The 24,823-nt window shown below is 55.2% G+C and overlaps 1 protein-coding gene across 8 annotated transcripts in view; it reads right to left on the reverse strand.

The window, feature by feature from the left end:
- The window catches only part of LPCAT1 (lysophosphatidylcholine acyltransferase 1), a 61,812-nt gene extending 44,790 nt beyond the window's left edge, over positions 1-17,022 (reverse strand). For all 8 annotated transcript variants that reach the window (XR_013418253.1, XR_013418252.1, XM_001097638.5 and 5 more), the window contains exon 1: positions 16,758-17,022. Coding sequence is in view for 6 of the 8 variants with exons in the window: in XM_001097638.5 (XP_001097638.2) it covers positions 16,758-16,892 (135 nt within the window). In the remaining 2 variants the exon portion in view is untranslated. The remainder of the gene's footprint in view (positions 1-16,757) is intronic.
- Positions 17,023-24,823: the final 7,801 nt, after the last annotated feature.

Consider the following 24,823-nt stretch of genomic DNA (forward strand, 5'->3'; position numbering starts at 1 on the left):
AACCGGCTGTCACCATAGGACCCTGATTAACCTGAGAAATGCCAGTTGGAGGAAGCAATATGGTCATCCTGTGTGTGAGCCATAAATGAGGGTTTATAGCATAATCCTATGAAGAACTTTGTCTGAAGTCTGAACTATTTGAAAGTTGGCTACGATAGACCAGGGCATCCAAGCAGTGACCTGCCCACATGCATGGAGAGCTTTGGTGCAGACTGCGGCCACTAAATACCACTTCCCAGCAGAAGGCCCGGGGGTCCTCAGCCAGGCTTACTCCAGGTCACGGGTGGGAAATGCAGAAAGGAAGATGGGACAGCACGGCGCAGCCCACATCAGGGAAGCTGGCGCGGGGGCTCACGCCTGCAGTTCCAGGAGCATGGTGCAGCCCAAATCAAGGAAGCTGGCAGAGGCTCATGTCCTGAGGGCTGGCTCGAGGCCTACCCAGCTCACACACACTCACGTGGCAGGGGTGCAGCAGCAGCCAACCGAGCCTGGTGCAGGAGCAGCACAGCAGACCGGTGGGAACTGACCCTCTCTGGGTCTAGATGCAACCACCAGCTTCCAGAAAACCCCAATGAAAACAAGGAGATGCAATCAATCAGAAAATGCAGAGAACTCCACAAAACACAGGACTCCACAAAACACACAACTCCACAAAACACAAAACTCCACAAAACACACAACTCCACAACACACACAACTCCACAACACACAAAACTCCACAAAACACACAACTCCACAACACACACAACTCCACAACACACAAAACTCCACAAAACACAGCCCAAATCCATTGCAGCAAACAAGGAGGAGCTGGAGGACCCTCATGATCCACACGCACCAGCGGCCCGAGGCAGCTCGCTCACCCCTCCACCTTGTGGGGACACAGAGGTGCCATCTATTGACCTGGAGGGGGCCCTTGGCAGACACCGAATCTGCCGGCATCTTGGACTTCAGCCTCCAGAAGGGTGAGAAATCCATGTCTGCTGTTTAGGAGCCACCTCGTCTGTGGTCCTTTGTGACAGCAGCCGCACCAAGCAGGGCAGGCACAGTGGGAGTGCACGTGACCACACACCGTCATTCTCCAGGCTGGGGGCAGGTCCCAGGCCCACCGTATTATCACTGCTTTGGTGTTCTGGGTTGAATTTTGGTCCCCTTCCCCAATTCCTGTTGATGTTCTGACCCCCAGGGCTCCAGAGCGTGACTGTATCTGGAGATGGGGCCTTTACAAAGGTGATGAAGGTGGACTGAGGTCATCTGGGGGCCCTGAGCCAATCTGCCTGGTGTCCTTATAAGAGGAGATGAGGACACAGACACCCACGGAGGGACGGCCCTGTGAGGACGCAGGGAGAAGGCGCCGTCTGCAAGCCCAGGAGAGGCCTCAGAAGGAACCAGCCCTGCTGTGCCTCCATCTCGGACTCCAGCCTCCAGGATGGTGAGAGAACAATATCTGTGGTTTAAGCCCCATCTGAGGCATTTTTATTAGGGAAGCCTGAGCTGAGAAAGACATTTGACCTATGTTTGAGATTTCCCATGACAAAAAGTATAAAAGTGATGACTCTTGGTTTAAATGTAAACAAGGCCATCCTAATGTTGGCCTGGAACTCTCTGGAAGTCTCTGAGTGAAGGCACCGGTGGTCACAATGCCCAGGCCCAGGCTCTCTGATGTCAGGCAGCTGGCAAACCCCTCCCTCGTCTCTGCCAAGGCCACCAGGGCCAAAAGCAGCCCCAGGCCCCAGCATCGCCCAGCGTTTCACAATCAGTGCTGAACCCAAAGACACGAAGGTCTCCAGAGAACATGTGGTCCCTCTCGTGTGCACTCACACCATCGTGGTGCCCGGCAGGGGAGCTGGTGAGGCGCACCAGGCGCACTCACACCATCGTGGTGCCCGGCAGGGGAGCTGGTGAGGCGCACCAGGCGCACTCACACCATCGTGGTGCCCGGCAGGGGAGCTGGTGAGGCGCACCAGGCGCAGTGATGCTGCAGCCCCTCCGAACCCGCGTGTTGGGGATGTCACACTGCAGTGCCCCAGTCAGCGAGGGGCTCCAATGCACCTGCAACAAGGCGGGGTGGAGGGGAGGCTGCCCGAAGGACGGGGCCCGGAGACTCGAAGGACGCGGGGCTGCATCACCCCGCACAGGCGGCCGCGGCAGATGCTCAGTGCCAGCCACTCCCTAGCTCTACGGTTAGCGCAGTGGAGGCAGCTCACAGGAATCCTCCCTCCTGAAGGTGCATCCCGACACTGCTGCTTTAATTCTGGAGAAAAAATTATCCCGACTCCACAGGATATGTGACAGTGCACTTGCAAATCCACAAAAGTACGTTCACTCCTCCCACGGTGAGAGGGCGAGCGCCAGCACACACGGGCGCCTGCTGTCCAGGGGCTGCTGCCACAGCCACATCCTGGGCCGTCTTTGCTTCTCAGACGCTTTCGATTTGTCCATAGAAACAGAGGGAGACTGTGTTCACAGGGGGAGTGTTCAGTCTACCCCATCTCCGGAGGGCACTGAAAAGCACAGACCCAGAGACGCGGAGGAAAGACGTTCCTCTAGAGTGAAGCAGAAGGGAGGGGAGGCACGGGGATGGGGGCTGCAGGCTGCTCCTGGGAGCCCTACGGGTCAGGGCTGATGCCCTTATCCCACAGCACACGACCTGGGAGTCCAGGTGCTCCACAGCCGGGGAAGGAGGGAGGTGCTCAGTGGGAACTGGAAAGGTGGGCTCTGGGGAAGGTGAAACAAAGATTCTGGTAAAACACCTCGCTGCCAAATTAACCTGCGCTGGGCTGGACAGATGGGGAGCGCCCGCCCTTCCGGGGAGCCCTGGGAGGCACTCCTATGTCCGAGAGGGCTCTGCATCCCCCTCCTTTGAGAAATTCCATCGGCTCAAAAGAGGAGGAGAGCAGGTGTGTGGAGGGCGGGCACCAGCCTCCTGTCATGACCCGTCCAGGGCACCACGCTGGTGGTGTCCGGGCTCAGCAGGAGACCGCCTCTTGGGGCGCCTCTCTCTGGTGGGTTTTCCACCGAGAGCCCAGGTACGACCTGTGCCGCTCAGAGCAAGGTGCCTCAGAGGGGCTGGAGGGGAGGGAGGCCCTCGCCGAGGCCGGCAGCAGGCATCCCAGGAGCTGAGCACACGGGCTGGGCAATCGGGAAGGCGGCCCCAGGCTGTGGATTTCATCACTAGTGGCAACAGGGCAGGATGCTACCCAGGGTGCCATGGGGGACAGGTGAGTCGGGGGTCACCTGTGCAACAAGCACCTCGAGCCAGTCGAGGGAGAAGCTCCGAGCCACACAGGGCACCAGGGATGGATCCCGAGGTGGTTGAGTTGGTCAGAAGCAGCACAGGGCTGGTGCCTTGTGCCACTGGGTCAACGTTCAATGGCAACCCAAGTATCTTCGAGGCTCCCAGTCCCAGAGGAACACGCAGAAGTGCGTGACTGGGCAGTGAAGTCACGCATTAAGCGGGGCCTGGGTGGGGAGAGGCACAGCACAGTGAGGGGCTGCCAGGCCCAGTGCCCGCTGAGCCGGCCTCCAGAACTAGCAGGTGCCCTGACCTGTGGGCTCCCCCAACCCCTGAGGACACTGCAGGCCAGAGCACAATGCGGCCCAGGGCACAGAGTCATCGTTATCGTGGCCACCCTCAGATGCTGAGGGGACGCACCAGAGGCCCGGAGGCCCCAGCCTGTGCCCAGTCCAGAAACCCAGAGCAGTGGGTGGCAGCCAGCCAGAGCTGATCATGGACAGTGCCGAACAGAAGGAAAGGCCGGTGAGACCCAAAGACGCGGTTTAAGGAACAATACAACACATTAATAGCCAGCCCCCAAACCAGTTAACTCCACACCCAGAACGGAGTGCACACGACACGCTAGAATTTGCTGAGCGAGATGTAGAGATGGGGAAGGCCAGGCCACACTTCACTTCCTGCACGTCACCCAGAAGGTCACCTCACTTGCCAAGGGAAAGGCAGAGAAAATCCTGCCAGGGGATGCGGCCGTGTGCCCCAGGAGCCTGTCCAACCCCAGAGAGCAAAAACACCCACCCACTGTGGGAGCCTTGTACAAGTGGGGAACCTGAGGCCAGAGGGGGACAGCAGGGCAGCCTTCCCAGGTGGCCGGCAGGTCAGCACACAAGCCACAGCTGCAGGGTGGCTGGAGTCAGGGGCCGCCCTGGGGGAGGTGGGTAAGTGGCAGGGGATCCACAGGCCCGGGACCCCCTCCGCTCTGTGCACTCTCATGCCCTTGGGCGGTGGCCAATACCATCACATTGATGTCCTCAAGCTGCTACTCAGCCCCCTCCAGTGTGCAGGGCCCGCAGGCAACCTACCATCCCACCAGCCGATGTCCCAAACCCAGCCCTACCCGGGCCCACTCCAGCCTTCCCTTCTCAAGGCACCGCCATTCCTACGGCCCACTTTCTCTCTCACCAACTCCTGTTGGTACCCCCTGCAAAATGAACCCAGCACCCACTCCCTCAGACAGCTTCCTAGCCTTCTGCAACTGGGACCACTAAGGACGGCTGGCTCTCCTGCAGGGGAGAGGGGGCCCAAAGCTTCATCGACCCCTATCCGGCAGGGCAGCTGGAGAACAGTGCAGTCCCACTGGGGAGACCAGGGCTCCTCAGGAAGCGAAGGGAACGGCAGCTTCTGGGGCTGTGCAGTCCTTGAAGGCCACCCCGGGGGCCTGGCCTCAGTCATCTCCAGATCCTCCCAAGAGGCCCTGAGGACAGGGGCACAGGCTTCCCGAAGCAGATTAAAGAGGCGAGAGGCAGAAACTGGAAGACCTCGAGGCTGGTGGGGGTGGGCAGGACCCACTACTCAGGGAGCAATCTTGGTTGCTCTTATTGTTACTTAGGAATTAATAGAAAGCAAGCTATTTGTAGCCTGATTTAGATGAGACACAACGCCCAAAAACCGGGAACGAGCGAAGGACTCTGGGCAGTGTGAGGCCCCACGCAGCCTTCACAGACTTTCAGCAGACCCACCTGGGAGCACTTCAGATCCTAGGGCCACCCCCGACACGGGCAGGAGGAAAAAGGTACGTCTAATTTTACTTTGCTTTCTCCTTTTAGAGAAAGAACAACTTTTGAAAGCACAGCAGTTCTCTGAGGCCTCCCGTCGGACGGAGCTGGCACTTCCACCAGCAACCACCACCAGCCCGCCCTCGGCACCTGAGAGCTGGCGGGAGCTTCAGGAATCACCCACTCCCGTCCAGCACCCACAGACACACCCCGAGCAGGAAACGCCCTCCTCTTCTGTCTCCCCAGTCACCAAAACACCTTTATTCATGTAACGTGCCTTCTGGTCCAAACCAAACGCTGCATTCAAATACGGAATCAGCGGTCACGCCCACAATCAATTCTCATAGTTACGACGCCGAACGCAGACGCGAAACGTGAGAAACTGGCATCGCGAACCACTGCTGTGGGCTCTCTCTCCACACACAACCGCTCTTAGCTTTGCAGGTACGGCCCACACCCCAGGCGCTGCAGACCCCAGGTGAGACCTGCAGGAGGCGGGAAGGGCTGCCAGGAGCGCAGGCCACATCACGGGGACAGTTTCATCGGGAGGAATATTTAATGTTTAGCGGGTATTCCCGTTTCTGTTTGCGTCATTTGCTCATTTGTATAAATGTATATACATCTTTTGCCAAATTTATGTTGGGTTTCTTTTCTTTTTCTCACCCCTGTGAACACCCATTGTCTCCTTGATCTTAAATTTCGGTGAGGTCGCACTCTGGAGCTTTTCACCCCCACCCCGTGTGACTACAGGAGGATCTGCGCCTCCCCGCAGGAACCCCTCTCCCCCAGAACCCATGCTGACTGCTATTTATAAAGCTGTTTCTTCTTCGCTCTCCCACTCAAATCTAAAATTAAATATAGCTTTTCTAAAACTGAACTATTTTTCCTTTCAAAGCCTCAACCAGCCACACCGCCTCCTGCCGCTGTCATCTCTACTCCACCGTCCTCACCAGAATCCTCGGCACGTCGCCTACCCGAGGCTCTCGCCTGCGAGATGACAGTGTGTTCAGTGATTCCCTCTGAATTTGCAAATCGGTCCTGCAGTCCCACAGCACAGCGGTTCCCCTAGACCACTCTATTTACCATTTTCAACCCACTCCAGTCCATGGGCGTCTTACGAGGATGCTGCAGTGTTGAATGGGATCAAAGCCAGTCTGGTCTTGGTCATGCCCTAAACCATGACACCCTGTGACTGGAGAACCCCCATCAACACCCAACCAGCTCCCCTGCGAGCCAGCTTCCGGGATACAGGGAAGGTCCCGGGACCGCTGGCACCAGCTACGTATGGCCCACGCCTTCGCCTGGAGTCTTCCTCCCATCAGGGGGCTCTGCTGTCTGGACTAAGGGCTCCCTGAAGCCCTGGCACACACCCATGATGCCAGCACAGGGCACAGTGCTCACGCCCTGGTGCTGTTGGTAAGTAACCAGTAAAAAGGTGTGTGAAAGAAAACACGTTTACTCATTCTGCAGACACTTCCTGAGCACCTGCGACGTGCACTCTGGACAAACGGTGTCCAGGTACAGGGAGAACGAGACCGACAGAGACCGCAGCACCGCCTGGCTCAGACGGCACGCGCAGGCGTCCAGGTGTGGGCCTGTGGGAAAAGGGCGTGGGGTGGGGGTGCAAGCTCAGCTAAGAAATCAGGAGTAGAGAGTGCAGAGTCCCATGGAGGAAGGGCCCAGGCAGGGTGGTTATGTGGGCATCACAGCCGATGCCCCAGTTCCTGCTTCAAGATGACCGATGGCAGGCAGGTGCCGGAGCCGCTCCTCTGGTCCCCAGGCTGGCCTCCCGGTCCTGCCCACATGCTCTCCTGGACAGTCCTCATGCCTCCTCACCCGCAAAGCTCTGCACAAATCCCCCTTCCCTGAAGTTTTTGGGACTCCCAGCCAGAGTTCTGTCCCTCTGGTCCCTACATATGAGGTCCCCCATGTCCAACCTGCAGCCCCACACTCTAGAGGTGAGATTCCACCACAATCCAGGCTGCAGGCTGGGAGGCCCTTCCATCGCTGCCTGGTCACCCCGAGGACTCAGCTCCTGCAGGGCCTGGCTCACAGCAGCTGCTCGCAAGAAGAACACAGGAGGAAAGAGCAGAAACTCTGAGAGGTGTAAGCTTCCGGGCTGCACACGTTCCACTGTGGGAACAGGCTAAGCTCCAAAAGCAGAAACTGGCTGCAGATTCCTATTTGGAGGCTGCAGGGACTCAGTTACACTTGACCTATTTCCACAGGCTCTCACCCGTGGGGCAGGACACCTGTGATTACATTTCCTTGGAAGGCAGCTTTCAAGGTATCAAGCTCCCACGTGCAGAAACGGGCCCTGGAGGCGGGAGCCCCAGGAGCAGTAGAGAAGCTCCAATGAGAACGGGGCCAGAAGGGCAGCCCAAGAGCAGGACCCCCACCACCAGCAGCTGGGGAGAGGCTGGAGATGCCAGGGCCCTCCTGGGAGGTACCAGCTTTGTCCTCGAGGCCAAGGGGAGGAGAAGCACAGGAGATGCTGAGGACAAGGAGCCTGGCACAGGCCAGGCACAGGGAGGGCCCAGCCTCATCTGCCCATTGAGCGATATCCAAAAACAACAGGGTCAAAATGCCAGCACTGCAGCCACAGCAGCACGAGGGGCCATCGCAGGTGCACGGGTCTCACAGCTTCACAAAGCAGAGCCATGCCAAGCACTCGCTGTGAAAGGCAGCCTATTTCTTAAGTACTGTTCCTTCAACAGGTCATTCCTGAGCCCCAGCCTGTGTCCCAGGACACTGGGGGTCTGCTCCACACTGGGGGACTCAAAGTCCAGACGGGGCCCACAGGTGGTAAGGTGAACCAAAGGCCCACACCCTGACTCCCAAGGTGCACATTTTGCACATTTTAATTCCGAGGTTGGGAAAGGATCTTACAACACGGCCAGGCTGAGGTTTGCAGCAGCATTTCGCTCTGTTGGTATCCGAGGACCTCGGGGGCTGGGGACCATGGGGGTGCTGCAGATAGTGACATATCGTGGGGGGCTCAGGAGAAGCAGGCTCCTGGGACCATTCCAACAAAAAGGTCCACCTGCGTGCTCCGCCAGGACCCCGCCTTCCATGTCCAGCCAAAACAGGACCGTCACACATACCTCAGAACTGCACCTCCCTCAGGGGACCCTTCCCCAAGGCAGCACACTTCCCATTCAGCCCAGGCCCTGAGACAGACCCTCAGGAGCTGTGGCCCAGGGAAACGCCAATCTCCCCGGATCTCCCGCATGGTCTGAGTAAAAAGAATCCTGAAATTCAAGATCCGAGGCATTTCTAGCTGCTCACATTTGTTTAACAAACATCTCCAGATAGCCCTGATGCTTTCTGCCTGTAATGAGGCCCTCGTGGAGAGCACCTCCCAAGCCCCCTGTGGTGGGAGCCCCACCCCCAACACATCCTGTATCAGGGGATCCTGCTGCAAGAGTCCCCAGTGTGCCTGGCCCATCGTACTCTGAACTGCCCACAGATATGGGGAGCCCCCCCAGCACATCCTGGCCCAAGCCCGCAAAAGCTGCAGGAGCCCCCAGCCTGCCCTGTACACCCTGCCCCACACGACCTGCAGATACAGGGACCCCCCAGAACATCTTGGCCCAACCCCCTGGCCTGCCCTGTATACCCTGCCCTGCACTATCTACAGATACTGGGACCCTCCCCCACCTCCCAGTGCCGCCCGCCCAGAACATCCTGGCCCAAGTCCCGCCCCCTTAGCTGCAGGAGCCCCCGGCCTGCCCTGTACACCCTGCCCCACACTACAGGCAGATACAGGGGGCCCCCATGGAACATCCTGGTTCACCCCCACTTCCCCGAGTTGCAGGAGTGCCTCTGTCCCCACAATTCTGGGTCTGTGCCACCATCTCCAGGGAGCCCACCAAGCACATCCTGGCCCTGTCCCCGGCTGTGGGAGACCCTCCACCCAGGACATCCTGCTCCCCCCAGCTGCAGGGAGCCCCTGGTCCACCAGTAATGTCTGTGTGGCAAGGCTGAACCCTGGTGCTGGCCAGCGGGTAGAACGGGAGTGGGCAGGGGAGTAGGCCCTGGCAAGTATGTCCATTCCTCTGAGTGCAGGGAGGGACAGAGGTGACCAGCCTGATGTGCAGCTCTGGACAGAGCGGGAGGGCTGCTGGGGGCCGGAGGCCACTGCCCGGTGGCAGTTGTGGGAGAGGCAGAAATGACCCGGATCGCTCTAAGGTGAGGGAGAGGAGAGCCCACTCTTTACAGAGACCTCCCCACAGGCACGGGCGCCACGTGGTCCAGGGGCCACTGACTGGGCAAAGACAACCTGGCACAGGGACAGGTCGGGTCTAGTCTGGGATGTGCTGAGCTTGGTGGAGGCACGGGACCCATGAGGATGTCACAGTGATGACTCACATGGCACAGAGGTGACCATGACCCTGCCCTGATGGGGGCAATGACTTGCTGCCGCAGAAAGGTGGATCTGACCCCAGCGGGGTAGCCTAGGAGAGCAAAGGGACTCCACCCTAAGGAGCCCAGGCATGCCATGTCCGATCCACGCCTGCCCAGCCTGGTGGCATCCCCGCTGTCTGTGCTTGGACACCAGCCCTCCCCGGCTCCAGGGCCCTGGCCCTCCAGTACCTTGGCCCAGCCTTGGTTCTACCCCAAGGATTTAAAAACATTTAGAACTGGGAGACTGTTTTCTTTCTTTCCTTTTTTTTTTTTTTTTAAAGCTTGTATGTGGCAAATACCTTCTTTTAAGAGGAAATAACTCACTCCTCTGGCTCTAAGAGGGAAGTGTGAAATTCAAGAGTAAAATCAAGGTTTGGAAAAGGTTGCTGTCCCCAGGTACCAGCCCCATCCCGGCAGTGCCTCCCCACACAGGGGACGAGGGGACAGGGGACGAGGTTGGAGGGCCACCAACCAAGCAGAGGAAAGACCGCACAGAGGGAAGCTGGGAGCTGACTGTGGTATAAGTTCAAGAATAGCCCTCACCTTTAACACACTAAGCTCACGCTGCTGGAACACGGCTGAGAAGCCAGGGATGCGCTGGTTTTAATACAACAAGTATCCCTCAGGGTTGCAGAAGGACGTGGGTTTCAGAGGGACAAACACTGATCACATTAGAAAATAGTGTTATTTCCAAACACAAGCCTAGCATCATGCTTTTTTCCCGGGCTCATTTTCAAAATGATTTACACCTAGACTGAAGGTTTACACTGGCAATGCTGGAAACAGTAACTGGGAATGGTAAGCATGCCCCAGCACCCACAGGAGGCCCACAGGACTCGGAGGGGATGGTGGTGGCCCCGGCCATTCTGAGAACCATGGTGCTTTTGTCATGGGCCCCAGCACCCACAGGAGGACCACAGGACTCGGAGGCGATGGTGGTGGCCCCTGGCCATTCTGAGAACCATGGTACTTTTGTCATGGGCCGCGTGGGGATGAGGGCCCTGGAAACAGGAAGAGGAAGGTCAGAAGGGCTCCTCCTGCGGTCTCTGTGTCAGAGGCAGGGACATGGCTTAGCAAGACGGGTGACCTCGTGGAAGCCTAGCTTGGACACTCCCAACCAATCATGCCCAAGCAGCACAGCCCAGGGCGCTGTCTTAGACAAGAGCGGTGAGAGGGAGCCACGTTCTCCACTGCCTGGGTGCGGGCACAGGAGGCACCGGGCATGGGCCAGACACCCAGCAAGTGTGGTAGTCGAGTCCCACACCCGGTTCCTGCAGCAGGTCTCCTGAGTGGCCACTTTTTCAGGCACAAAATCCTAACATTTTTATACGAGAAACAAATAATTCAACTGCAAAAAAATACCAATGTTAGGAAGAAATGATTTAAATGAAATGGAAGCAAGTCGTGATCGCAGCTTGACATTTTCTACAGACTACAGTTCATATAGGAACAGTGGGGACGTGTGAAATTCAAGAGTAAAATCAAGGTTTGGAAAAGGCCGCTGTTCCCAGACAGGAGCCTCCACCCCTGCCAGTGCCTCCCCACACAGGGGACGAGGGGACGAGGTTGGAGGGCTCAAGAGAGCTGCATCCGGAACACTCTGAACGCAGTTGTGGGCCGCCTGCCGCCTATTATTAAAGAAACTGGACATCAGAGAGGAAGCGTTTGCAAAGTTTGGTGACGGCTCACACGGACTAACGCACAAGTGAACCGCGGGGCTGACGGACGCCTCAGGGTTCCCACCCCACTCAGAGCACAGCCCTACAGCCTCTCTCAAGCCTACCCACTCCTGAACCTGGGTCCCACAGGGCGGGGGATGCGCTGTGGCCCCATGCATGGGATGAAGGGCTTGGGCTGGGTGACTGGCTGGACACCTTCCAGAGAAAAGGCAATGCGTGGTTTAAAGCGGGAAAAAAAAAAAACACAGCTGCAAAAAAAGAGAAAAATATAAGACAGAGCTGATGTCTTACCCCAGGTTTTTTGTCCCTGGCATAGTAAAAACTTAAAATGCACCTGCTGCGGCCAGCACCGACCACAGCTGTGAACAGCAAGCAGAGATAGGAGCAGAACCCACGTGGCCCCGTGTTCCAGTGCGAGGAAGGAGCGGGCCCCCAGCGCCGACGATGACAGGGGGCCGGCTCCAGGCAAGAGGCCAGCATCATTGTGAAATGTATAAAAACATGTGCTCCTTTAGAGTTCCGGAGCCACGACCACAGGCAGCAAAGCAGGCGCCCTGGGTGTCATCTCCTGTCTGGGAATGGGAAGGTGCCACCTCACTTGTCTGAGAAGGGAACCGTGCCTGCAGGAAGTGCGCAGAGCAGGGCACATGCGTGGGGGAAGAAAGCACCTCCCATGGCTCACGCCAGCCTCGCGTGGAAGAAAGCACCTCCCGTGGCTCATGCCAGCCTCGCGTGGAAGAAAGCACCTCCCGTGGCTCATGCCAGCCTCGCGTGGAAGCACCTCCCGTGGCTCACGCCAGCCTCGCGTGGAAGAAAGCACCTCCCGTGGCTCACGCCAGCCTCGCGTGGAAGAAAGCACCTCCCGTGGCTCACACCAGCCTCGCGTGGAAGAAAGCACCTCCCGTGGCTCACGCCAGCCTCGCGTGGAAGAAAGCACCTCCCGTGGCTCACGCCAGCCTCGCGTGGAAGAAAGCACCTCCCGTGGCTCACGCCAGCCTCACGTGGAAGAAAGCACCTCCATGTCTCACGCCAGCCTCGCGTCCTGAAACAGATCCAGAAGCTGCAGAGTTTTAAAAGTTGGCACAGCCGGGCGCGGTGGCTCACGCCTGTAATCCCAGCACTTTGGGAGGCCGAGGCGGGCGGATCACAAGGTCAGGAGATCGAGACCACGGTGAAACCCCGTCTCTACTAAAAATACAAAAAATTAGCCGGGCGCGGTTGTGGGCGCCTGTAGTCCCAGCTACTCGGGAGGCTGAGGCAGGAGAATGGCGTGAACCCGGGAGGAGGAGCTTGCAGTGAGCCGAGATCGCGCCACTGCACTCCAGCCTGGGTGACAGAGCGAGACTCCGTCTCAAAAAAAAAAAAATAAAAAAATAAAAGTTGGCACAGATGAGTGCTGACAATATAAAGATAAAGGACTCTTTCTCACGATGAAACAGGAGTGCAAAGACAGGATCCATTTAAGACGAGCTTTGGGCCACGATCATGGGCTTCCGTGTGAAACTGATGGTGCTTTGCTGTCAGCTGTAAAACGAAACTATGTGTGTGCGTTTGTGTGTATGTGGGTATGCTTATGTGGATGTCTGTGTACACTTGCATGTATATGCGTGTGTATGCACTCACATGTATGTGTGTATGCGTGTGTGTACACACATATTCTCATACACATACTCATATTAGAAATCCAAGTTTTAGGACAGAATACTATAAAAAATGAAGAGTAAAGTCTTTTCCAATTTCGAATCCCCTTTCCCATTCTGCAAAGTTAACCACAACTGTTTCATGAGTGCATCATTCAGCAAATTAGACAGGATTACAGGAACGCTCTCGATGACTTTGAGAAAAAAAGCCAGTTTCCTAAGGTCGGGCTCCTTGTGAGGTCAGGGCAGGCATCCACGCTAAGACAGCCCATGCTGCCCTCCCTGCCTGGGAGACGGCATAGCACCTGGGCTTCTGTGTCCTCACCTGTGCTTCCTGGGGCGAAGGATGACACTGACCAGAGGTGAGGATACGGGAAAATGATACATGGGCCTCTACTGGGCCAGAACAGTTGGCACCATCACACCCAGGTCATCAGAAGGCAGCTGGGGGCCATGGGCCTGGCACCGTCTCCAAGGCCTCTGTGGCATCCAGGGAGGGAACAGGCCCTGTCCAGCCCTGGCCTTCTCCACCCTCCCCAAGGGACAGGCACTCTCCTGCACATCCTCCACAGGGTGTGGCTGCCCTGTGCTCCCGCTGGGTACGCTGCCCAGGGCTCCTTGGGCCACCCCACCCCTCCACACCCACTGCCCAGCACTGGGGCTGAGCCAAGAGCTGGTCTTACTGAATCCAGGCAGGCAGCACCCGGGGACCCCATGGGCAGCAGGAGCAGCTCAGAGAAGCTTGAGGAACCTCCATCCCTGTGCATGTGTGCCTGGAGGGCACCACAGGTCAAGAACACACGACAAACACAGTCATCCACATGAGGAACCTGGCAAGGTGTGCGGGCACATGATTTCCTGCTCGGGAGTGGCCACGCTGGACTCAGGAGCGAGGATGAGAGGGCAGAGTCCTGCTCCTGAGTTTGTTTAAAAAAATCACAACTCAGGCATTTGTATAAAAATATGGAGAAAAAGATGGCCCACTTTTGGGTAAATTCCATGCAGGGCCACCAGGCAGGGAGGGGCAAAATCTGTCCCTGGACTCAACCCTCATCATAATCCTCTCTGTGGATTAGCCAGCGTGGGCAGGCGGGCACCCAGCAGCCTCCTCCACTCTGAGACAGCGACGCACGTCCAAGGGCTCTGCCACAAGGTGCACAGGAAGGCGTTATGCTTTCCAGAATGTAAGTTCTTGCCGACTCTGGTTCTGAGCAGCAGAAGACTTCAGAAATGGGGAAAATGCATCAGAACCAGGGTGGGAAATACTCATACCCACAGCCTCCAAGGAAAGTACCGAGAAAACCCTGGGTGATAGACAACCACTCACGACTCCAAAACAATACATGAATGTGTGACTACAAAGAACTTCAGCTGAATTCACCGAGATCCTACAATATACTATTCACTGCTCTCTGCTAAATCTATATCCTTGCTTTAGCCCACGGATTAAAACATTGCACGCATTACAGACCCTGATGGCTTTGATACCTCTTTTCAGATCTTAATGTGCTGTTTTCTGTCCAAAGAGGTAGTTAAGCTCCTCATTAAATCTGTAGTTAAATGACAGATGGGCTGGCTGGGGAGGTGTCCCCGCATGGTGTTAATCCGAAGCACACAGCAGCCCCTCCCAGGTGGCAAATGCTCACAGGTAAATGCAGGTAGTCACTGGTTTATCTCAACTGGGAACTTAGCTGGGTTCCTGAGGGTTCTTGAGTATGTCAGCCACTACTGGACCCATTTCTTTCTTTGGGGAAGAAGGCTCTCTTGGCTTAAAAGATAGGCTATTTCACTCTGTGGAAACTTTACAAGAATATATTACATAAAAGTAAAAGCTTTGCAAAGCAATGCTTGGTGAAAAGCAAAATGTTTCAAGAACATTTACAAACTATACCCTCGAGCCACACATTGCAGACATCCAGCAGAAACAACTGGATGTACAAACACACCCAGTTACTCAGATGGGGCCTCTGAAGTGACAACGAAGCAAAACCCCTTCTTCTCAGAGGCCCCAACAGCTAAAGCCAGGATCTCTGCCTGGCTTCGGCTCAAGGGAGAACAGCTGCCCGAAGCCTTCAATCTTGGGACCAGGAGCCTCTCCATGACCCCCTGCCCAAGAGCCACTGGGAGCAGCTTGCACCCTGAGGTCTCAGGGAGGAAAGCAGGCCCAGGGGCTGGGCACTCTGGCTCTGTCCTGACATCTGTACCTACCCATGAGAGTCTCTGCCCTGCTTCTCGCCAGGGCAGTGGGTGCACACTTTTGGACAGAACACACCTCAACTGGGGGGCTGCAACTAGGACAGGGATGACAAAGTCACTTCTGGGGACCTCCAGGGAGGAGGGGCTTGATGTTTCCCCCAGGGAGTCAGGAGGGAGCAGGAAAGGCAGGAAGAGAGAACATGCCTGATGCAGGCAGAGCTGGGGCAGGAGCAGGGCTGGGAAAGCCCTGGAAACCACAGCAGGGGTTCACATTTCATCGGGGCGTCAGGGCTGAGGGCTTCCGAGCAGCAGAGTGCAGGAGGAAAAAGCCTGCTGGGAGTGATCCAGGTAGAGAGCCTGGTGGCTGGGTGGGGGTGAGGACTGAAGAGGAGGAATGGTTGAGGGGCACAAAATGAGCGACCGTGTCCCAAGCCCTCCTTTGAGGGGCACAGCACACGGCAGCTGACAGCATGTGGCAGAGGGAGGGCCAGGCAGAGCGGTGGCCGAGGGGTCTGCACGGCCCCAGCCCCAGAGTCCAGCTGCGACACACACGGAGCCGGGGGAGCGGGGGGCGGGGGGGAGCGGCAAAGGGCCTGGGAGCCAAGCTGGGGATGACCTCACCCTGTGGGTCACCAGGAGGGGCGGCACCATCGGGCTCTCTTGCTCCCCGTCCCCTTCCATACCCTGAGGACCAGCCGCATCAAGGAGCTTTGACCTAAAGCAGGCGTCCTGGGAAAATAACAACCTCAAACTGGCGTCAGTAACTTTTCACTTTAGTGTTCTTTCAGATAAAGTACTTTATGCAGGAACACATGTCCATCTTCCCGGAAACTGTATTCTCACAATTGGAAGTGTGCTCCCTATAAACCGGACAGCCCCATAGGCCCTGAAGCGGTGCTTGCTTGTAGGAATTATTCTGGAGTCAAAAGTAAGGTCCTCTTGAGAATGGATCTCAGGCAACTGCAAACCCAGCTGGTAGCCAGGTAGCGGGAAAAGCCAGGCTAAGCCAGCACATCTCCGGCGCAGTTTCCCGCAGCGAGCGGCCCCCTCCCCACGACGCCCCCGGGTCTCCCCTCACCACTGTCCGATCGCAAGATCTCAGCAAACCGTTCCCTCCCACGTGGCAGCCCAGGCTGCATAAAGTTGATTCTGGTCACAGACCAGCCCCGAGAAAGCATCCCTTACAACAGGAGCGAAGCATGCACCCCAGAAGGCAACGTGCGGCCGTAGAGCAAGGGGACCCGTGCGCCTACAGGGGACCCGCACCGCCTGCGCGCCCCGTCCCGGGCACCACCAGGCCCCGCACACGAGGCTCACCCAGCGCCGCGGTCCCCTCCCGCCCGCGGGCCGCGTCCAGGGAAAGCCGCTCCGGAGTCCCCGGGCTGCGCGCAGGGCCTGCCAGGGCGGGCGGGGCCCGGACCAGGGACGAGCGCGGGGACCGGCGATGCAGGTCCAGGCTCCCGCGGGGGCCGAGGTTGGGATTCTGGGAGGCAGAGAAAGGGTTGTGGGCCCGGTTCAAGGTGCGGGGGCCTGGGGGGAGGAGCAGGACGCGGGGCGGGGATCGGAAGCGGGGACCCCGAGGAAGGCGTTGAGAGACCAGGATGCGCGTGCGGGCGGCGGGAAGCCGGCGCAGGGACCGAGGCATCGGGTGCGGGCAGCGGGGACGCGGGCTGAGGGGCGGCCGCGTGGAGAGAAGGCGCCGCCGCTCGCAGGGCCGCGCCGCGCCCCAGGCCCCCTCCCCGGCCCCTCCTCCGCCGCGCCTCCCTGGTCCCCGCATCCCTGGCGTCCGCGCCGGCTCCTGGGGCCGCGCGCCCGGGGCACCCACCTGGGCCTTCTGCAGGGCGCTGAGGCGCAGCTCGTGCACGAAGGGGTTCCGCCCCGGGGGCGCCAGCAGCCGAGCATCGCCGGCCCCTGCGCTGGAGGCAGGGGCGGCCCGGGGTCTGCATCCCCGCAACCTCATGGCCTCGCCGTCCCGCCGCGAGCGCAGCCGATCTGCCTGGGGCGCCGAGCGGGGCCGCGGCTGGCTGGGCGCGGGTCTCTGGGCGCGAGCCGAGGATGCGCGGCGGCTAAAGCGGGCCGGGCGCGCAGGCGCGGGAGGTGACGTGGGCGGGGCGGGGGCGCCGGCCGGGGCGGGGCCGGGGCGGGGCGTTCCTGGAAGCCTCGCCTCCCGCCGGCCGGCAGGGGCGGCACCAGCGTGAGTTTCGCGCACGGGAGGCTCCTCTGGGGTCGGTGGGGGGCCTGGGCGGTGGGAGGCCGCGGGCGCCTCCTGCAGCCACTGGAGCACAGGGATCCCCGGCGGGGTCTGCGCCGGGAGAAAGGGAGGTCTTCGGGGCCCGCGAGGCTGCCACGTCGTCCCCTTCCGCCGCTCGGCCCGCCTGCTCGCGGGGACGGAGGAAGGGGCGGGCACGCGTCCAGCTTGCGCGCAAGGCGGGCCAGGCCCTGGGTGCCGAGCCCCGGGCTGTTCCGGCCAAGGCCCCGCCATTCTTCTTATTCGTCGTGCTCCTAGCTCGCACCGGCGACCCTGGAAGCTGCCCCGGGCTGAGGGAGGTTCTTCCAGCCGCGCCTCAGCCCTGGCGACTCCCGCCTGGGGGCCACTCGACCTTAGGACCCCTCAGACCTCAGGACCCCTCAGAACTGAGGAACCCCCAGACCTCAGGACCCCTCAGATCTCAGGACCCCTCAGGCCTCAGGACCCCTCCGACCTCAGGACCTCCCAGGCCTCAGGCCCCGCAGGGATGGCCCAGGCAGGAGGTGCACACAGGGGCCCTGACTGTCCGTGCTGGTTCTGCGGGGGCTGCGATGGGACCCCAGCCCTTTCCACCCATAGCTCCTCTGGCGCGGGCATTGCCTCTGGTGCTCGGGAGCCTTGTGAGGAGCCCCAGGGTGGGGCCCATAGTTAGCCAGGGCGAGAGTGGGGTGGGCTCCTGCCTCCGGGTGAACACGCATGGATTTAAGAACCCACGCAGGCGTTCGGTCACAGTGCTCACGGCTTCCTCACCCCGGCTGGCACTGTTGGTTCCTGCACGGCCACTGGACCTCACCCAGACAGAGCCGGTTTGGGTCACCTGGCCAAACCCCAAGGGTCCTGGCTCCTGGGGATGTCACTGCTGTGCAGGCCTCAGCTGGGCCCCATCCTCAGCAGATGCCAGGGAGTGCCCCGATCCCTCCGATGACCCTGCCTGCGCCCTTGTGGACCTCATAGTGCAGTGGGTAGGCAGAGACCCTTCTGTGTCTGAGACCTGGGTGAGGGCCAGGGGTCTGTGCCATCCACGTAACATGCAGAGAGAAGGCCCTGGCAGGCCAGACCCGCTGCATGGCCTTGTTCCTGCCCCGTAAGAGTCCCAGCCTATGCCTAGCAGCAGCACCTGTCCCAAGTGCCACACCCACAGAGATGGGGTGAGCTCTGTGGCCCTGCCACCAGCGTTGCACCCACCTCCTGGGCTTTTAGTGGCCACTTGCTCTGATCCCCAAAACCAGAACCCAGCACCCAAGGCCACGCAAGGCTCCTCACAGAACTGATCATCAAGAAAGCCCAGGACACAAAGCCTGCCAGCCACAGGGCAGCACCTGCACCCCAGCGATCCAGACGGCCCCACATGCTGCCTGAGTGCTCTGGAGAGGAGGGGCCCTAGGGTGTCCCAGTCCTGGGATGAGAGCAGCCTCAGGACCAGGCTTGGAGAGCCATGAAAGTGGGGTCCTTCCAGAAGCACAGGCCAGAAAGTGGTGTGTGGTGGAGGGGAAGCCTGCTGGAGATGGTGCGGAGCCAGATTCAATGGGGAGAGCTGCCAGAGAGTCATGGCTGTGTCCCCAGAAGAAGCACAAGTCCTAACCCACAGCACCTGTGGCCTCGACCTTATTTGGAAAGAGAGTCTTTGCACATGATCAGGTTAAGAGGAAGTCATTAGGGTGGGCCCTAGTCTGAAATGGCTTGTGTCCCTATGAAGAGGGAGATTCGGACTCAGAGACAGACACAGAGAGAGCTCCACGGGAAGGCCAGGGTTCTGCTGCTACAGGCAAGCAGCTCCCAGGAGCTGGACAGCCCTGGAGCAGGTCCTCTCTAGTGTCCTTAGACGGAGCCTGGCCGTGGGGCACCATGATCGCAGGCTTCTGACCTCCAGACTGGGAGAGAATAAATTTTTTCTGCTTTAACCTGCAGAGTGCAAAGTGAGTCGGACCCCAGGGAAGGAGGTGGGGAGACTGGGGGAAGAACCTCATACTGCCCCACAATCTAAGCAGGGTCGGCAGGCTGTCCTTGAGCCAAGGTCAGTGGAAAGAGGAGTCCCTCTCCCAGCAGAGGTCTTTGGTGGAGCCGCTATGGGTAGCGTGGCCTTGGTGTAGAAGCTTAGTGGATCCTTGGGTCACTGAGGCACCATTTGGAGGAGGCCCAGAGGCCCAGCTCTGGGGTCAGTACACAAGAGGGCACAGCTGGGAGGGTGGGTGAGACAGGGCCAAGGGCAGAGCAGAGCAGGGGGCAGGACTGGGGCACACTCTTCCTCATCAAGCAGAACCCAAGGAGGCCCCAGAGAGCAGCCAAGGAGCAGAGGCCCCCAGAAGGGCTGAGTCCACAGAACTGCCCCTTCCAGGAGGACTGGCCAGGAGAGACCTGGGAAGGCCAGCCAGTGGTAGTAGCAAGCAGTGGAGACCACCACCTTGCAGGGTGCTGTGGAGTGGACAGGAGTTACAGAGCTTCTTTCCCAGCTACTCGAGAAAGGAGGAAGCGTGAAGGGCAGGAGGAGGAAGGTGGAGGCTTGGCGGGAGGCTGGGATCCAGGGCAGCAGCTCAAGGAAGGGGCCCAGGACATGTTCCTGGGTGGGAGGCAACAGGCCAGCCTCACAGGAGATGTTGAAAACCCCTATGAGAGGGGGTGTGATGGGCCCATCTCAGTCAGGAAGGAGCCAGCGCTCAGGGGAAGGAAGGACCTGGGGTCTGGAGTGGGGACTTCTTTGCTGCTGCAGCTGGAAAGGGGTGGGATGGTCCACAGGGTATGTGCCCAGGGGGTGGGGAGCTGGGGCACTCTTGTGTGCAGGAGTCAGTTTTCTCCTGGGGACTGTGAGGGGTGGAGAGGCGGGCCTGATTATGGGGAAATCAGTGCAAGCCTGGAGGAGCAGCAAGGAAATTCCTCAGCCCACACCGGTCCTTCAAACTTAGGCTTTAGTTCTTCTGTGTAATGGAATGTTCTTAAGACCTGGAGGGTTCTGGAAGCTTGATTAAGAGAAGCTCGTCTTGGGCAGGGAGGTATAAGCAGTTTTCTCACTGTAGCAGGGGAAAAATGAGTTTATCGTCAGGACTTAGTTTTGGGAAAACTACCCTAAGGGTCCTTTAACTACAAAGGAGTCCCCACTGTGGTTCCCAGGAGCCTCCTGGAAGCCCCCCAGAGCTCCCTGGGGCTGGTAACCACACCCTGAGGCTTCTGGCTCTGGTTTTGTTTCTGTTTTAAGAGTGTAGATTCACGGAGAGGTGTTTCCTACACTCCAAGTGCATTGAGAACATGAGGTACCTGCTTGTTCTGGTGAGGCTGGGTATTTTTGTGTTGTTGGTTTAATTTTTGAATTTTAGAGTTATCTCTAGGACAGAAAGAGATGTTCTCCTTCATTTTCTACTAACATCTTTTTTCAGTTCTGCCTTTCATGGTTGTATTTTAATCCATTTGAAGATTTTTTTTCTCTGCATGGAGACCCGATATTCTCAACACCAGGTATCAATCACGGACTGCCTCTTGTGGGTCCACTTCCAGCATGAACAGAAGGGTTCCTGAGGCTCCTTCTGGCTGCCCCATCTCACCCACCGGTCTGTGTACTCATTTACTCCCGTGGTGGCATCTGGCTGCTTCAGTGACTACACCTTTCAACCGTGTGCAGAGGGGGTTCCTTCCTGTTGGCGCTTCTTCCCAAGAATTGTAGTAGGAATTCAGGGAATTTTATTTTTCCATCCAAATTTTGGAAGCAGTTGTCCCCATTGCTAAAAATTCCCACTGGAAGCTTCCTTTTGAATCACATTAATTGTACAGGGTACTTCAGTAAGAATGTTACTTCATTCTTAATGTTCATTCTCCCCGTTCCATAAGAAGGTTACTTCAGTAAGAGCTGGCTGGCCCTGGGAGGGGCCCTCTGAGGACCAGCAAGGCTCCAAGCTTTCAAAGCACTAGAAAATACAAAAAACGTTGTTTTAAATGGATGACGTGGCATGGACACTTTACAATTTTGAGAATTGTGTTTCACCAACATGGTTATTCCACCATTTATTTAGATCTTCTTTCATGCCCTTTGACAGCATTTAAAATTTTTCTACATAAAGATTCTATATTTTTGTTAATTCCTTGATGCTTCCTACTTCTGCAGTGGTATAATAATCATTTCAAAAATTACTCTTGGGCCAGGCGTGGTGGTTCATGCCTATAATCTCAGCACTTTGGAAGGTTGAGGTGGGCAGATCATCTGAGGTCAGGAGTTCGAAACCAGCCTGGCCAACACGGCAAAACCCCTTCTCTACTAAAAATATGACAATTAGCCAGGTGTGGTGGCACTCCTGTAGTCCCAGCTACTTGGGAGGCTGAGGCAGGAGGATTGCTTGAACCTGGGAGACAGAGATTGCAGTGAGCCAAGATCACGCCACTGTACCCCAGCCTGGGCAAGAACAGAGCGAGACTCTGTCTCAAAAAAAAAATTACTCTTGACACTATGGATTATATGGAGAACCACTATTGATTGTGTTGGACTTGTAGAGGTTGTATGAAGACAGACCCCAGGGTACAAGAGGACCTGTGGATGTTCCAGCTGAGGAGTGCACAGCCCCAGAGTGAGGGACCCCATCATGTACAGTGGATGGACTTCCTAGAGAACCCAGAATCACGACAAACAGAACATTGTGGTGGTTTTCAGTCACTGAGATGAGTTTGTTAAGCAGTGATAGTGTCTTTCAAAGAGCTGATATTTTAAATTTTGATGAAGTCCAATTTATCAGTGTTTTCTTTTAGGGATCATGTTTTTGGTATCCTCTTTTATAAATATTTACCTGTATCAAGGTCATTAAGATTTTCTTATTTCAGAAGTTTTATAGTTATAGCTTTACCATGTAGTTCTGTATTCCATTTCAAGTTGACATTTGTACATGGCATAAAGTAAAGTAGAGGCAGAAGCTTTTTTAGTTTCAAATTTTTTCGTCTGAGTATTCAACTGTTTCAGCACCATTTGTTGAAGAGAATATTCTTTCTCCATTGAATTACCTTGACAACTTTGTAAAAAAATTAAGTGGCCATGTATGTATAGTTGAGTCTATTCCTGGACTCCGTATTTTGTTCCATTGATCTATACATCTGCAACTGCCAACATCACACTATCCTGATTACTAAAGTTTTATATTAAGTCTTGAAATTAGACTGCACTGCCCTGGAGTGCAGTGGCCCGATCTCGGCTCACTGCAGCCTCTGCCTCCTGAGTTCAAGCGATTCTCCTGTCTCAGCCTTCCAAGTAGCTGGGACTACGGGCATGTACCACCACACCCAGCTAATTTTGTATTTTTAGTAGAGATGGGGTTTTACTATGTTGGCCAGGCTGATCTCGAACTCTTGACCTCAGGTAATCCACCCGCCTTGGCCTCCCAAAGTGCTGGGATTACAGGTGTGAGCCACCATGCCTGGCCAAAATTTTAGAATCATTTTGTCAACAAACTGAAGTATCCAGGAACAAATGAACAAAAGGTTGGTGGGATTTTTAATGAGATTGTGTTGAATCTATTGATCAATTTGGGAAAATTGCCATCTTAGCAATTTTGAGTTATCCATCCATGAGCATGGTATAGAGCTCATTTATTTAGATTTTATTTAATTTCCCTCAGCAATGTTTCATTATTTTCACTACATAGGTCTTACATAGGTTTTTCTAATTCTGTTCCTATTTCATGTTTTGATGCTGTTGTAAATGATACTGCTTCTTAATTTCAATTTCCAGAAGTTTGTTGCTCGTATATAGAAATACAGCTGATTTTGTATATTTACTTTGTATGCATTAACCTCGCTAAATTCATTTATTAGTTCTAGTGACTTTTTTTGTAGATTCTTTAGGATTTTCCCCATTTCACGATCATAATACCTGTGAATAAGGAGCTTTATTTCTTCCTTCACCAGCAACACGTATGCCTTTTGTTGTTTGCATTTCCTCTTGTTCCACTGACTGTGACATCCTCTACAGAATGTTGGACAGAGTGCTGAGACTGGGCATCTTGTCTTGTTAACAATCTTGGGGATTGTTAGTACCCAGTGCCCAGTCTTGAGGTGAGCTGTGGGTTTTCACAGATGCCCTGAAAAAGGATGAGGGTGTTCCTTTCTATTCCTAGTTTACTGAGTAGTTTTTATCGTTTTGGCCAAAAATCTTGCTTGTGTCTATTGAGATTGTCTTAAAATTTTCTTCTTAATCCTGTGAATATGGTGAATTAAATTGGTTCATATTCCAATTTTAAACCAACCTTGTTTTTCTGGATAGGCCTCACTTAACCATACTACACGACTGACTTATATATTACTGAATTTAAGTTGATAAATTTATGTTAAAGATGTTTGTGTCTGTGTTCATGAGAAATATTGACTGTAGTTTCCTTTTCTTCTAATGTCTTTGCCTGACTTTCTAATGAGGATAATACTGTCTTTCAAACATGAGTTAGGAAGTATTCCAAATTCTCTATTTCTAAATAAAGAGTGAGTAGGGTTGGTATTATATCTTCCTTAAATGTTTGTTAGAGTTCATCAATGAAGCTATCTGTAATGAGAGTTTTCTTTTTCAGAAAGATTTAAAGATTATGAATTTGAATGCTTCATTAGATATGGTGTTATTCATCTTTCTATTTCTTCCATCTAAAAACCTAAGTTTTTTTAGTAATTTAGATATTTTTTAGTAATTTAGAATTTGTCCATTTTATCTAAGTTGTTGATTTATTGGCATACAATTGTTTATCATAATCCCTTTTATCCTTTTAACATCTATAGGAGCTAGACTGATGTCCCTTGTTCACATTTATAATATTGGTAATTTGTGTCTTCTTCCTTTTTCTTAATCACTTTGGCTAGAGGTGTATTTTGTTATTGATCTTTAGAAATAACTGCCTTTTGAATTCATTGATTTTTTTCATATTACTTTTCTGTTTTCTATTTTTGTTGATTTCTGTCTTTATCTTTATTATGTTCTTTTCTCTCCTTCTTTTGGGTTTAATTTGCTCGTTTGTTCCTACTTTCTTAAGTTGGAAGTATAGACCATTGATTTTAGACCTGCCTCATGTAATACCACAAATTTCCTTCTAAGTTCTGCCATATCTGCATTCCACAAATGTTGGCAAGCTGATTTTTCATTTTCAGTCAGTTTTCAATGTACTTTCTTTTTTCCCATGTGGCTTCTTCTTTGATTCATGTGGCTTTTTTGTTATGTGTTAATTTCCAAATATTTGGAGAATTTCCAGTTAATTTTTATTATAATTTATTTGTGGTCACGGCTGGGCCCGGTGGCTCAAGCCTGTAATCCCAGCACTTTGGGAGGCCGAGACGGGCGGATCACGAGGTCAGGAGATCGAGACCATCCTGGCTAACACGGTGAAACCCCGTCTCTACTAAAAATACAAAAAACTAGCTGGGCGAGGTGGCGGCCGCCTGTAGTCCCAGCTACTCAGGAGGCTGAGGCAGGAGAATGGCGTAAACCCGGGAGGCGGAGCTTGCAGTGAGCTGAGATCCGGCCACTGTACTCCAGCCTGGGCCACAGAGCGAGACTCCGTCTCAAAAAAAAAAGAAAGAAAAAAAGAAAAAAAAAATTTAATGTGGTCACAATAGATACTCTGTATGATTTCAATCCTTTTATAGACTGTGTTTATGACTGTTGAGATGCATATTATAAGATAGGGTTCTCTGTTGTT

Source organism: Macaca mulatta, chromosome 6 (genome assembly GCF_049350105.2).
Source record: "Macaca mulatta isolate MMU2019108-1 chromosome 6, T2T-MMU8v2.0, whole genome shotgun sequence".
Taxonomy (NCBI): Eukaryota; Metazoa; Chordata; class Mammalia; order Primates; family Cercopithecidae; genus Macaca; species Macaca mulatta.